The sequence below is a fragment of the Trichechus manatus genome, unplaced genomic scaffold, assembly GCF_000243295.1.
Source record: "Trichechus manatus latirostris isolate Lorelei unplaced genomic scaffold, TriManLat1.0 scaffold00005, whole genome shotgun sequence".
In the NCBI taxonomy this organism is placed as follows: Eukaryota; Metazoa; Chordata; class Mammalia; order Sirenia; family Trichechidae; genus Trichechus; species Trichechus manatus.
Genome location: NW_004443941.1, coordinates 24,772,382 through 24,788,301, shown reverse-complemented (window position 1 = coordinate 24,788,301; position 15,920 = coordinate 24,772,382). Strand labels below are relative to the sequence as shown.

At 41.5% G+C, this 15,920-nt stretch overlaps 1 protein-coding gene across 1 annotated transcript in view; it reads left to right on the top strand.

Moving 5' to 3' along the window:
• Positions 1 to 15,920, top strand: part of GALM (galactose mutarotase) — a 69,532-nt gene that overhangs the window by 10,904 nt on the left and 42,708 nt on the right. Inside the window, exons 2-4 of the mRNA XM_004369545.2 lie at positions 609 to 763; positions 5,348 to 5,554; positions 12,881 to 12,962. Of these exons, the coding sequence (XP_004369602.1) occupies positions 609 to 763; positions 5,348 to 5,554; positions 12,881 to 12,962 (444 nt within the window). The remainder of the gene's footprint in view (positions 1 to 608; positions 764 to 5,347; positions 5,555 to 12,880; positions 12,963 to 15,920) is intronic.

Here is a 15,920-nt window from a genome sequence, read left to right as displayed (position 1 = left end):
GGTTTCACGGGAGCCTAGGGGGCAGTGAGTTGAAGATAATGGTGATGGAATAATTTGGAAAAGGATAGTGAGAATAGCAGCACAACTGGAAGAATGTAATTGATGTCACTGAATTGTACATGTAGAAACTTTTGGAATGGTGTAACTTTGGCTATGTATATTTTCACGCAATAAAGGCCCTCCAAGGTTGAGAAACGAGAGTGTTGACATGTTGTGGGGTTGTTAACCAATGTCATAAAACAATATGTGTACTGACTTTTTAATGAGAAACTATTTGTTCTGTAAACCTTCATCTAGAGTACAATAAAAAAAAATTTTTTTAAAAAGAATATTAACAGTGGTTCTCTCCAGTGATGAGATTAAGGATGATTTAAATTTCTTCTTTGTGCTTTACAAAGTTCTTAATTTGTTTACGATGAACATAAACTAGTTTGGGGAAGGGAGAAGGGTCGTGTAAAGAACACCATTTTTCTGTGCTTCCACAAGGCCTTTAATTTGCCTTAGTTGTTCCTGCTTGCAGCATCCCTCAGAGGAAGTGGTGGGCAGCAGTCTGAGCCTCACAAGTGGTCTGAAGTCTTCAAAAATGTTGTCATCCCATGTCCTTGCAGGGTACCTCCAAAAGCAGCCCTACTTTGGAGCAGTGATTGGGAGGGTGGCCAACCGAATTGCCACAGGAACATTCACGTTGGATGGGAAGGAGTACAAGCTGGCCATCAACAAAGAGCCCAACAGTCTGCATGGTGGAATCAGAGGATTTGATAAGGTAAGTCAGGGCATTTGACAGAGTTCCCACCTGACACACTTCACAAAATACCCTCAAGCATACTTTCTGTTTGCCAGGCACAATCCCAGGCCCTAGAGCAAATGCACCGTAGGAAGGAATACCCCTGGTTTGGGGAGCAATGTGATGGCCACGTTCCAGGGCCCATCTTTCTCCAGCTCCTCTGACAATAACAGGCAGGGCAGGGAACTACTTTCAGTGTTTGGGGCGGGTTACCTAACGTTCCTGTCCTCAATTTCCTCGTCTCTAAAATGGTGCTAATAATAGCATCTATCCCATAGAAGCAACAATTGTGAGGATGGCACAGGACCAGGCAGTGTTTCATTCCATTGTACTTAGGGTCGCTATGAGTCGGAACTGACTCGACAGCACCTAACAACAACAACATCCCGTAGAAGTGTCCCAAAGATGAAATGAATTAAATGGGATTTGGGGTCAGATTGACCTGAGGCACAACAGAAAAGTGGATTAATAATAATACCCACTGCTTACTTTACAAGGCATTCACATCCAGTAACTCTACCCCTGTATCCCTAGAACCCTGGGTTGTCACCAAATGAGAAATCTGAGACACCGAAAGGCCATACAGCTCCTAAGTGGGAGAGCAGGTCTGCCAGGGCTGAAGGTGCTGTGGGTGTCCCCAGTGCGACACGCCTCCCTTTATCTGCCATAAAGCCCCTTCTCATGGACTGTATCACTGCATCCAGGCCTGCCCTTCCCTTCCATGCCTCAAAACCCATTGCCATGGAGTCAATTCTGACTCACAGTAACCCTATAGGACACAGTAGAACTGCCCCTTAGGGTTTCCAGGGAGCAGCTGGTGGATTCGAACTGCCGACCTTCGGGTTAGCAGCTGAGCTCTTAACCACTATGCCACCAGGGTTCCTCCATGCCTCAGGTTCTCCCCAGTTCCACCTTTTCATATTAACGCTCCCATTCCCCAAGTGAATTCCTGAAAAACAAGGTTAGGAAAGCAAGCTGATTAAACAGCTTCTCTCTGAGATAGGAATGCCTGCCATTCTGTTTCTTAGCCCTGTGGGAGTCTGCAGGTTAATCCCTGTGATGCTCTCACTGGTCTCATTTCAGGCTGTGAGGGAGATCGTTTTGGTAGTTAACTTTCCTTTAAATTAACCACCAGGTTATATCCCAGAAAAAAGGCAGAGAAGGCACGAACATGAATGGCAGCTGGGCACGACAGTTTCTTCGTTTCTGCCTCTGACTGCACTTGCCCTGTTGAAGGAAGTTGGTCACTCTGTTTCCCCTGTTCCACCAGCTTCTTGTCTGTGGCCTAGAACCAGACTGTCCCATCAGTTTTCCTTTTCTCAGTGATGGGACTTGTCATGCCACAGAAAGCATAAAGCAGAGAGTAAGACCTGCTTTGCCAGGGTCTCTAGAATGTGCCAGGTCCATTGACAAACCCCAGACAAAGGAAGTAAGACCCAGCTCTGTTTTGGTCAGGGGTTTTCAGAGGATCCTCAGGACAGCACTTTGTTCTAGCATGTTCCTGATCCCTCTACCCCACTGTGGTATTTTCTACGGTGTTTCTTACTACATATGCCCCATATAAACAGCAAAATAGTGAATATGTGTGTTCTTCAATTCAGTATACTTCCTGAGCCCCTCTGTGAACCAGGGAGCAAAATAGGACTTGGGATACCAAACTGAACGAGGCACGGAATGGTCCCTGTCCTCCTGAGACTCACAGTGTAGTAAGGGAGGCAGTCCCTTACATAATACCATATTTTTTTCCTCAAATAACACACCCATGTAAATAATGCACCCACACATGTAACGCATGGCATAGCTCACTTATGAAAATAGTGGGTGGGGGGGTTGCACAGTCGGTCACAAAACATATAATGCCTGCGTTATTTGCATAAAAATATGGTGACTGTCATAGGCAGTCTGCAACAAGGCCTGTAATATCGATACCAACGGTGTGCTGTAGGAACTGGGTATGGATGGATTAATCGCAACTGGGAAGATGAGATTTGAACTGCCCTTGAAGAAAAGATAGCATTTCATTTAATATGTGGATATTAGAGAGAATGGTTGTGCAATGACCCAGGCAGAGGTGGGGCAAGACTGAAGGCTATTGTGGAGTCACTGAAGGTTTCTGAGCACCGTAACATGAGCAGTATCAGATAAACTTTGTGTTAAGTTGTGTTTGCTTTCAACACAGAACCATTTAACATCTTCAGTCTTACTGAGTTTGCTTGTAGAGGGTTATTGATCGATTTTAAAATGCTAGAAGGAATACCAATATTTTACTTACTGAGTAATTATTGGTTTGGAGGTATGTGTTTTTATATTTATATCAACACTTTTTTTTAAAAGATGAAATTTGAATAACCTGACAGGATTAGAAATGGAATAAGTAGACCTGGAGATGTAAAATTTCTAGAAATTTGGAAACTTCAGGTACAGGAAAATCCTTCTGTGAATAGGAATTATACTTATCTGATGATATTGATTTACACAAAAATCTTTCCATTGTGTCCTTTTGCTAAAGGAGAAAAACTAGGTAGCAAGTTATGAACATTTTATTTCAAATATTTCTAAAATTCCTAATTCCTATAATGTTCCCTTTGGGAGATTATGTTTTTCTCTTTTTAATTGCACATGTAACAGGCTTCATATTTTAAGTGTCTGAAAAGTGTACCATTTCAGGGGGATAATTAGGGTGTAAAATTAATTTTCATAAGGTCAGTGACTTTGTTACAAATACCAGCTGCTTTCACCATAGGTGACGGCAGAGGCCTCTGTTCCCGCTGGGCTCCCCTCCTGGCAAGTTCAACGTCAGTGAGAGAGCCAAGCCCCGCCTGCAGTAGGTGCGCAGAGCCTGGGCCTACAGGCCGTTCCACTGGCCTGTGGAGGTTATTACTTTTCAAGTCTGTTTGGGATGACTAAGTTCGAGCTCAACTCATCTGTTGAAAATGGAGACTCTTCTGAAGCAGTCACTGAAAACAAAGGTGTAGGGTAGTGTAGACAGCAAACCGTTAGTGTAAACAACCAGTCTTAAATTTGAATCCTAGCTCTGTCACTAATTACATGTATGACTGTAAACAAAAAAAATTTTTTTTTCCTTTTAAACAATGGGCATGTAGTGTGAAAGGACTCTACCCTTCTCCCTGGGATGTGGGAGATGGAAGTGGGCTAGTTAATCTCACAGAACTCAACTTGCTCGTCTATAAAATGAGGGTAAGAATATTAGTTGAGGCTGTATAAAATTACCAGTGTTTGATTGTTCTGACCTACAGAAAATGGAAAGTTCATTTGGTTCAACCAAGTCCTTACCTTGCAAGTTGATTTATGTAAAGCACTAGTTAGTGCCTGGTGAGAACTGAAAAATTGGAGGTCTCATCCAGCTGCCATACTTGCTTCTGTCTTCTCTGGCTCTTCTGTAGGATATAATCTGGGTGGTATAATTTAAAGGAAAGTTAACTACCAAAATGATCTCCCTGACGCCCTGAAATGAGACCAGTGAGAAAGCCCCCACAGGGCTGAGAAGCAAGATTGCCCTTCAGAGAGTGGAAATCTCTGGCCAAGTCATCATCTGTAGAGTAAGGGAGCAGCCATAGGTTCAGGATCAGCCCATTCTGTGCAAATCTGCTGTCTTTTACTAGCTAAGTGACTTGGGGCAAGTGCTTTATCCTTCCTGAGCTTCAGTTCTCTCATTAATCATTGAAGATAATTGATAATAATGAAGATAACAATACTTCGAGACTGCCATGAGACAGATGAGATAATGTCTGTGAAGTTTCTAGCAAAGCGTCTTGGCTCATCGTGGGCACTTGGTAAATGTTGGTTTTCCCTTCCGCATAAGCATAACCTTGGAGTCTCTAGGACAAAATTGAGAGGAACCACTATATTAACCCAAGATTACTATTCCTATTTCTTAAAGCAAAAACCTTTTTGAGGAAACGTTTCTTCATATTTTTCTTCCTATTATTAGAGTCATATTTTCTAAAACAAGTAGAAACTTTCGTGATCACTTTTTCAACCCTTTTATTTATGGAATGGATTGATGCCCAAAGTCACACATTGAGCTAAGGACAAACCTGGCTCCTAAATTAAGCCTCCTGGCTTGTGGGCTAGGGTTCTCCTAACGGAACAAGTGCCACCTTGGGGAAGATGGAGAGCCTCAAACTGTTTTTTTTTTTTCTTTTTTTTAAGTATTTGCATATAGTACCTCCAGGAGAGAGGTTATTAGCAGGTATTGCTATATGACATTTACCAGAATTGGGCTCCAAGATAAAAACATACCAAAGAAAAATAATCAGAGAAGGGGAGGAGAAAAATATTGTACGCACATCCATATAAATTTAAAGAGAAAAAGTATGGGGAGTGTGGGTAGGTAAAAAGGAAAACATTTTTCCTCCCTCTCTCAAAAGCCATTCTGCATAAAATATTTTAGAGTGTTTAAAATCCAGGGTGTTATTCAAAAACCCTAGTGATTGATATAACCACTTCACTTTCTAGAATCAGTTGTCTTTAAATATTAAAACGTGGCATTTAGCTTGAGATGGAGTGATTAAACAACTTTGAAAACACTCTTTTTCCTAGGTCCTCTGGACCCCTCGGGTGCTATCAAATGGTGTCGAGTTTTCACGCGTCAGTCCAGATGGTGAGGAAGGCTACCCTGGAGAGTTGAAGGTCTGGGTGACGTACACGCTGGATGGCGGGGAGCTCGTGGTCAACTATAGAGCACAGGCCAGTCAGACCACACCAGTCAATCTGACCAACCATTCTTACTTCAACCTGGCAGGCCAGGTAAGTGAACTTGCCTCTTCTCTCCTGCTATAACCCATGTGCATTGTGGAATGATCTGGGGAGTGACTGGAGAGTCCAACCCCAGGGTGTACTTACTCTGGTGATGGAGTCACCCCCATGATGATGAAAAGTGCCAGCAGAGCATCTGGCTCATAGGAAGTGCTCAATAAATGGAAATTATAGAGAAAGATAGAATAAGTACATTGTTCTCCTAGAGAATTGTCTGTTCCCAACATGCTTCAGACAAGTAACGAGCTATTTAAAAAGCTTCCTCTCATTTAATTGTAATGTGTGCTTGTATTTGCTTTTCCTATTCCACTTTTACCCCCATGAATTACTTCCAATTACAGTGTTTTTCAGGAGTCCCTGGGTGGCCCAGAAGGTTAAGTGCTTGGACACTAACCAAACAGTTGGCAATTCAGACCCACCCAGAGGTACTGCTGAAGAAAAGCCTGGTGATCTGCTTCCAAAAGTTCACAGCTGTGAAAACCCTATGGAGCAGTCTCCTCTGCACACATGGGGTTGCCATGACTTGGAATCTACTTATGGCAACTGGTTTTTTTTTTTCTTTTAAGGTATCTTCCACTCTTGCTGTTTGGAAATGTGCTTAGTACAACCCCTCTCTTGTAGTGCCTTTATATATGCTGCCAGTATTTGAGGAGCCCTGAGTGGTGCAGTGGTTAAAACACTTGGTTGCTAACCAGAAGGTTGGCAGTTCAAACCTACCAGCCACTCCATGGGAGAAAGATGTGGCAGTTTGCTTGCATACAGATTTACAACTTCAGAAATCCTATGGGCAGTTCTACTCTGTCCTGCAGGTTTGCTATGAGTCGGAATTGACTCAGTGGCAACTGGTTTGGGCCCGTACTTATGTGCACCCACTGTGCAGCCCACTTCAGCTCCTCCCAGAGCCTCTGGTGGGCAGTCATGCCTGCACAGTACAGTGGAAAGAGCTCTTGGATTTAGAAGACTGGGTATTTTAATATGCAAAATCTCCATTTCATGATAATCGCTACCTATTATCTGTCAACTCTTCGTAAAGATTTACAGCCTTGGAAACCCTATGGGGCAGTCCTACTTTGTCCTATAGGTTCGCTATAAGTCGGAATTGACTCGACGGCAGTGGGTTTGGTTTTTTTTATTATTATTATTTTTCATTTGTCAGCCACTGTTAACAACACTTTATCAAGTTATTGGTAAAAGACACTGAAATCAATACAGGGATAAACCCCAATAGGGGGACACTTAAAATGTCGACCTAAGAGAGTACAGAGCCACTCCCTTCTAAGCTCTCTCATTCCCTCCTAATGGTAATATTAACTTGTTGAAGAAGAGGCTGTCACATGACACACAATAAAAAGCTTAGCTGAACTCTGTAGATTATATCTGTCACTTCCTCATCTGAAGAACTTGCCATTATCCACTATTGTACTTGAATCATTTTGTCATGATTTCCTACCACAAGGCGAAGTTCATGGCTACCCAGTAATATCTTGCATTTTTCTACTCTTTTAGGAGTTTGTTGATCATCTGCTAATTTTTTTCTAGGATCTTCTCTAGTAGTATAAGTTGATTGGTTCTTATATTATTTTCAGAGTTCTACCTTTAAAAATAAGAAGGGTGGTGGTTCACTTGCTTGTTCCCTAGCTTCAAGGACTTCCACCATTCTTGAGATCTTAAAAACCAACAGTATCTGTAGACATATCTGTATATATGTTTGTGAATGCTACACATATATTCATACCTCAATAAAGCACATAGGGGGCACAGTCATGGATACCTCCCAGACTTAACCAAACACCTCGCAGGTTAGGTTTACTGAGCTTACAGGCTTAGGACCATAGTCTTGTGGGACGTCTTGGTCACTTGGCACAACGTAGTCTATAAAGTTTATGTTCTACATCCTAGTTTGGTAAGTAGTGGCTGGTGTCTTAAAAGTTGAGAGTGGCCATCTAAAATACAACTGTTGGTCTCTATTCATCTGGAGCAAAAGAGAAAGAAGGAAACCAAAAACTTAAAGAAGAAACTAGTCTACAGGACCCGTTGCCTACATGAACCACAGCCTCACCTCTCCAGAGATCAGAAGAATTAAATGGTGCCTGGCTACTACTACCGACCATTCTGACAATAGATGGTTCCAGATTGAATGGGATAAAATTGTAGAACAAAACTCACAATCTTAAAAAAAGGCCAGACTTGCTGGACCAGCAGAGACCTGGGGAACCCCTGATACTGTCGCCCTGAAATACCCTTTAAACTTTGAACTGAAACTACTCCCGGAGATCACCTTTCAACTAAATAACAGATTGGCTCATAAAATAAACAGTATCACCTGTAAATACCATTCTCCTTTTATATTTAAAAACAACAACAATAACAATCATCTATTTGAGACCAAATGGTCAACACTTAGCCTAAAGCAAAGATAAGAAGGTCAGGTGGGGCAGGGAAGCAAGAATAATAGAATTGGAACAACCAGAATGTAAATAACGAGAATGTTGATGCAATGTGGAAAACGTAATCAATGTCACTGAACAATATGTGTAGAAATTATTAAATGGGAACCTAATTTGCTGTATCAACTTTCACCAAAAACTGAAAAAATATTAAAAAAACAAAATCAATACCACCAAACACCCAACCACACGCGGCTCTGCAATAATGTGCAGTAATATGAACTTTTTAAATAAGTTCAAAAAAAAACTTGATACATATAGAACAAAATATTAATAGCTTTATTAGGTAGTGGATTATGGTGATTTTTCACTACCTGTCTATTTTTCTGTAATTAGGATATCCTATTTTATACTGGAAGGGACATAAAGGAAGAGATTCAAAAATAGAAAGAGAAGTTATGCATGAAGTATTACATCTGCCGATATGTTTCAATGAAGGAGACAGGCGGGAGTGTAGGGCTCACTAAGGTTCTTTCTACTCACCTGGCAAGAGGATACTTCTTTTTTCTAAAAAAAATTGTACTTTAAATGAAGGTTTACAGAACAAAGTAGTTTCTCATTAAATAGTAACCATATTGTTTTGTGACATTGGTTACCAACCCCACGATATGTCAACACTCTCCCTTCTCGACCTTGGGTTCCCTATTATCAGCTTTCCTATCCCCTCCTGCCTTTTAGTCCTTGCCCCTGGGCTGGTGTGCCCCTTTAGTCTCATTTTATTCTATGGGCCTGTCTAATCTTTGGCTGAAGGGTGAACCTCAGGAGTGACTTCATTACTGAGCTAGAAGGGTGTTTGAGGGCCATGCTCTCCAGTCTGTCCAGTTTCTCCAGTCTCTGTCAGGCCAGTAAGTCTAGTCTTTTTTGTAAGTTAGAATTTTGTTCTACTTTTTTCTCCAGCTCTGTCCAGGACCCTCTATTGTGATCCCTGTCAGAGCAGTTGGTGGTGGTAGCCAGGCACCATCTAGTTGTACTGGACTCAGTCTGGTGGAGGCCGTGGTAGTTGTAGTCCATTAGTCCTTTGGACTAATCTTTCCCTTGTATCTTTAGCTGTCTTCATTCTGCCTTGCTCCTGAAGGGGTGAGACCAGTGGAGTATCTTAGATGGCCACTCACAAGATTTTAAGACCCCAGATGCTACTCACCAAGGTAGAATGTAGAACATTTTCTTTATAAACTAAGTCAGTTGAGCTAGATGTTCCCTGAGACCATGGTCCCCACAGCCCTCAGCCCAGTAATTCAGTCGCTCAGGGAGTTTGGATGTGTCTATGGAGTTTATATGACCTTGCCTTGTACAAGTTGTGCTGGCTTCCCCAATATTGTGTACTGTCTTACCCTTCACCAAAGTTACCACGCATCTATCGTCTATTTAGTGTTTTTCCAACCCCACCCCTCCCCTCCGTCGTAACCATCAAAGATTGTTTCTTTTTGTGTGGAAACCTTTTCATGGGTTTTTATAGTAGTGGTCTCATACAATATTTGTCCTTTTGTGATTGACTTATTTCACTTAGCATAATGCCCTCCAGATGAGAGGACACTTCTGACCAGGATTTTCTATTCTTTCAATCCAACAAGGACTCGTAGTGATAGGTATTTCTAAGTCTCTTCCCAGAGGCTGAATAGTTTCCCAGATCATAGATCCCACCGAGGAAGGTGGTCAGTGTAACCTCCCTTCCTTGTACCGTCTTAGGTAACCAAAAAACCAAAACCAAACCTGTTGCCGTCAAGTCAGTTGCAAATCACAGTGACCCTATAGGACAGAATAGAAGCGCCCCATAGGTTTTCCAAGGAGCAGCTGGTGGATTTGATCTTAGGTAAGTACAGCTCAAATCCACAGCCACCAGCTTCAGGGTTGAGGGTAGGCAGGGACCTCTAGCCCTTTGGGGCATTACGGTAGGAGTGGACAGTCACCAGGCCCGGGATTAAGGGGCCTTTACATCTCCAGAACATCTCTTGTCCTATCTAGAGAAGTATTATCATCTATCCCAAATTCTCCCCGGGGAAATAGCTCAAAACTTGGTATTTAAAGTAGTCAGTTCATCTTACATATTTTCATTTTTTATCCATTTTTTAATTTGATAGGCAGTATTTTTGTTCTACTTGGGGCCTAAGCATTGACAAGTCGTCACTTCTATGTCTGAGTGTTGGGAGTGTTGAGAGTGTGGGGAAGGGGAGAACTGTGGTTTTCAAAGAATGGAAAAGGTGTGTAAGTTGCAGTTTGGTTTTTTTGTTGTTGTTTCCTTTGCTGTTCTCTCCTATACCTACCACAAAACGGGGAGAATGTGTTTTTTATTGAAACTTTACCTAAAGAGCCTTGAGAACAGGCCTGGGTGAATTTGAAATGGAAAGCAATAGCTGTGGTTCAGGTATAACTGGGTTGGTATGTCATTAAGGGCCCATATACTTCCATCTTTCCATTCTGCTTCCTCAGTGTTTTGGCTTGCGTCTTCAGGCTTGTTCCCTCATGGTCACAAGATGGCTGCCACAGCTCCAGGAGTCACCTCCTTATACACATCCAGAGTCAAAAAAATCGCATCCAGAGACAAAAAAGGACCTACTCTTTTTTGCATATCTCTAATATTCTCTTTTTAAGAACAGGAAAAACCTTTCCCAGAAACCCCTCAGCAACAGATTTTCCCTCACGTTTCATTGGCCAGAAGTGTGTCCCATGCCCTGCCTAACCCAGTCACAGAAAGGGAATTAGACCATCATGATTACCTCAGGCCAATCAAAAATCAAAATTTACCCTTTGGGGCTAGGGAGGGGGGTCCCCTTCCTTAAATATATGGCCTAGCATAGGATGAATAAATCAGGATCCTGTCAGGGGTAAGGGAGTGCACTGGTAAAGGGGTTGCTTTGGTTTTTGAATAATAACCAATAGTGTCTGTTAGATCCTGCTAGAGGCAATAAGAGCTGAATTAAGGCAGTGGTAGTGGCAATGCACAAAAAGGTCTTTAAGGCCCCATGCAAGCCATAATGGACTCTGTAAATGGTTAATGTTACAGAACCAGCAGCAGCCAAGCAAAGTTAACCAAAACAAATATTGAACTCAGAGATGTATCTCAAGAATTATATGTGAATCAGCATTTCTTGCCAAGTTTTCATCAGCTTTGAAAGGAAATGAATCCAACAGTAATATTCCACCTGAGTAGATCATGCATTCTTCCAGGCCAGGAGAGTTGTAAACTTAAGCATGTTTCTCTTCATTGAAGGAAATGTTAGCACTGCATAGTGACCCGATGGCCATTAAGATAGAGGTGCTCAATAAATGTTCCTTTTCCTCTCAGGCTTCTTCCTAACATCTCAGACTCATCAGCTTATTTGGTGTATGATTTTCATGTTGAATCACTAGCTTCCTGCCCTAGTACTAAAACACAAACAGGAAAAGCAATTTCTTTTTATTTAAAAAAAAAAAAAAGCTTTATTTAAAATAGTAAAAAACTGGAAACAACCCAAAAGTCTATCAACAGGAGAATAGATAAACAAATTGTGGTACAATGGAATACTGTTCAACAGTAAAAAGGAGCAAGTTACTGATGTACACAATAATATGGATGAATCCAAAAGCATTATTTTGTGGAAACAAGCAAAACACACAAAAATATATACTATATCATTCCTTTTACATGAAGTTTTAGAACAGACAAGACTAGTGTATAACAACAGAAATCAGAACACTGATTATCTTTGGTGGGGGCTGGATAGTAACTGGAAGGGGGCTTAAGGGAAACTGTGGCAATGGGAATATTCTATGTCTTGATTGGGATGCATGTATTTGTCAAAGCTCAGAACTATGCTTTGAAAATCTGCGTTTCATTATTTGTGTATTAAATCTTAACTGCAACATATATTTACGTAATAAGTATTTACTTATTTTTAAAAAAGAAAGATGGCACCTGAGCAAACAGTAGGAAGACCTGGATAAATGCTTGGCCAGGAGCCCAGAGAAAGCTCATCTCCTCCAGGCTCCAGCCCTACTCACTGGCTTAGCTTATTCTTGAGTATTTACTAAGCAAAACCCCTCACCAAGTTCCCCTTCCGCATCTTCTGCCATGAAGCTTTAAAATATGCTACTATTAATAATAAAAAATAATCTTTTTATTAGAAACATACATGTGTAAGGCGTTTTCCAATTTGCAAATATCACAACAGGCCTTTACTGAACTGTTTCTCACAAGAACTCTGGAGGTATCATATCGCAATTTCATATCAAAGAAATGAGATTCTTGGAGGTTAAATGACTTCCCTAGGGCCGTTCATTGAGAACCAGAACTAGACCCAGGCCATCTGACCATTGACCAGTGCTTTTTGTACAAGCCTCTGACTCCCCCATCTTTATGTAGCAGGTAGGCAACCTCCCAAAAGCAGGGACCCTGTTCTGACTCCTGTGCTTCTGTCGTGTGGCAAAGAGTGGGTCCCCTGGGCGAAAGGTGGGCCAGAGAAAGGGTGGCAGATGCGCCTCTGGTGGGCCTTGGCTGTCCCAGGCCTGTATGTGACTGGTCATCACTCTCGCTCTTCGGTTTCCTGGCACGTGAGGAGAGTAGGAAATACCCTGCTGCTGACAAGCCAGAGTCCAAAAGGCTTTCAGACCACTGTGGTCTCTCTGACTCTGCACCTTCATAATCCCATTTAGAAAAGAAAGTGCATACTGGGGTCATACTTGAAAGTGTGCTCTAAATCTGTCATTGGCTATTTTGAGGCCCTATCTATCTACACTTAAGTGAACATATTTAATCATTACCATAAGTCAAATGGGATTTTTAAAGTTTTTGTCAATGTCTAAAAATATTTCTGTAAGAGGAGTTCTAAAACAAAGATATAAAATAAGATTAAGCATTAAGTCTTCTTTTCTTTCTCTACTTTTTCTCTCCCAGGGTTCTCCAAATATATATGACCATGAAGTCACTATAGAAGCTGATGCTTTTTTGCCTGTGGATGAAACCCTGATTCCTACAGGTTGGTGGATTTAAACTATAAAGGTAGGCTGAGCTGGGGTATGGTTTGAGGAGCACTGAAAACTTCATTGATGTAAAATTATTTTCTTGGCCTGCCAAAATGCCTATAATTGCCATTATTAGTCATTTATTTTGGTTAAGCTTTGGAGACAGTATAATTTGTCATCCACACAAGGACACTTTTGAACAGGAAAGGGGATACTAGTAATAATTAAGCCAGGGCAACAAGCATAAACTGGGAAAGCTGAAAGCAAACTGAGTCCTATGGTCACCCTTGCTGAGGCGTTAGACTCCAAAAGGTCTCTGCTAACAGGTAAATATGTTACTTCTTAGCACTTCAGCAAAGATTATTTTATCTTAACATTACCTCACAAATGCAGAACATTGATGGAACACCACGTGGTTTTGGATAGAAGAGGGGAGGATAGGATGAATGTACCTTCAGGAGGGCAGGTACAGGTAAGTTGCCTCTGAGACACAGTCAGGGGACGGGGACGGGCCGGGAGGGCTGAGTATCAAAAGGGAAGGCATGTACTGCCAAGGTTAGAATCCGTGTATGTGTGCACATGTATGTATGTATATGTGTGTGTTTCTCCTAGGTTAACTTGGTTAAGATCATCTTGATTATAACTAATTTGGGATCAAAAGAACCTTGGTTCAAATAGTCAAATCTGTAGTGACAGAAGTAGGTTAGTGGTTGCCAGGGACTGGGAGAAAGGGCGAATGGGGACTGACTGCTAACAGATATGGGGTTTATTTTGGGGTTGATGAAAATGTTCTGGAATATATGAAGTACATACTAAAATATACAAAAAAAATCCACTGAATCATATACTTTAAAGGGTTAATTTTATGGTATATGAACTATATCTCAAAAAAAAAGAACCTTGGTTTACATTGTTGTCTCTAGGATTGAATGGTGTAGTTTATAGTAAATCATAGGTACACCTCCATCTGCCTCCAGTGGTCGGGTAGAAAACAGTAAGAGGGCTGGCAGGGGTACTGTTATCATTCATAGCAGCTTATGCAAATTAATTTGAAGTAATTACCCCAACCAGTTGTCATGGATTTGATTTCAACTCATGGTGACCCCATATGTGAGACTAGAACTGTGCTCCATAGGATTTTCAATGACAGATTTTTCAGCAGTAGAGCAATAGGCCTTTCTTCCAAGGCACCTCTGGGTGGACTCAAACCACCAACCTTTTGTTTAGCAGCCGAGTGCATTAAGCGTTTGCACCACCCAGTTACCCACAAAGCCAAAAAACCAAACCCATTGCCGTCGAGTCAGTTCTGACTCATAGCGACCCTAAAAGACAGAGCAGAACTGCCCCATGGGGTTTCCAAGGAGTAGCTGGTGGAGATAAGTGTTCTTAATGGGATTTTGTTGAAATCAGAGATCAGGTGAGGGTAGAGGGCATAAAAAAAACTAAAGTAAACAAAAGTAGGCAATGAAAGGAAAGAAGAATAGAAATCTTGAAAGACATAAACACTTCCATCAGCTCCTCTTCCCCTGGGTGGCCCACTGCCCTCGTGCTGCCTGTTGGCTGGCCAAGGTCTCCCATTACAGTGCTCTGCCTGTGTCTGCCTATGACTCTCACAGGTGTTGCCTCATAACTCCATTGTCAGAGTACATATGTCCTATGTTCGAGTCTCTCAGGGCTCTGTTCAGAGGGTCAGCACTCTACGAGCTCTCTGCTGGTATACATGAAGATCAGGAAAGCCCTTTCCCTTTTGTTCCCATCCCACATAAGGGTGCTACTAATTTAGTTGTCATCCCTGTTCCATTAAAGAGCTTAATATGGTATAAAATGAGCAATTAAAAGAGAAAGGCACCATCTTAACCAAGTAATCAAGGTTTACATCATTAGTAATAAGATGTACCGACGTCACATACCCCTGATATGATGCTCTGAGGAAACACATCACTTGTATGGTATTCTGGTCAAAAATGCATAACTGCAGTCCAGTGAGGAGAAAACGTCAGACAAAGCCAATTGAGAGGCATTTTACAAAATAACTGGCCATTACTCTTCAAAAAGGAGCCCTGGTGGCACAGTGGCTAAGCGCTTGGCTGCTAACCAAAAGGTCAGCAGTTCGAACCCACCAGCCACTCTATGGAAGAAAGCTGTGGCAGTCTGTAAAGATTTACAGGCTTGGAAACTCTATGGGGCAATTCTGTTCTGTCCTGTAGGGTCACTAAGAGTCTGAATCAACTTGACAGCAACAGATTTGGTATTCTTCAAAAGTGTCAAGGTCATGAAAGACAAAGAAAGACTAAGAAACTGTTTCACAGATTGGGGAGATTAAGGAGACCTGACAACTAAATGCAATGTGAGATCCTGGATTGGATGCTGAACAACGAAAAGGACATTAGTGGGAAAACTGGTGAAATCCTAATAAAGTCTGTAGTTTATTAATAGTATTGTACCAATGTTAATCTCTTGGTTTTGATAATTGTGCCATGGTTATGTAAGGTGTTAACATTAGGGGAAGCTGGGTGAAGGGTATGTGGAGATGTACTATTTTGCAACCTTTCTGTAAGTCTAAAATTATTTCAAAATTAAAAAAAAAAAAAAACCAAGGGCTCTAAGTAAGATATCATTGGACACCTGCCTTACATTAAGTAAGGGATTTTGTTTTATTTTGGCCCCTTTAACACAATTGTGTTGTATTTATGACTGGTAGTTCAAAATTTTTACAGGGAAAAAAGGTAAGAATGTGAGCCTGCATACCAAACAGCAACTTCATATAACATCAGGAATTTGAAACTCCCATGAATGTAGTGATTACAAAACTTGTTGAAATAATTGGAGAAGTGGAGATAAATGGACTAAACTTTTTGACATAACAGTTCTGAATGTTTTCCTGGCTCCAGGGCTGGATTTAAAGCCTTTTATGTTTGGCTTGGACATCGTGCTTGGTAAAGCAGAGGGTCATCAAAAGAGAGGAAGACCCT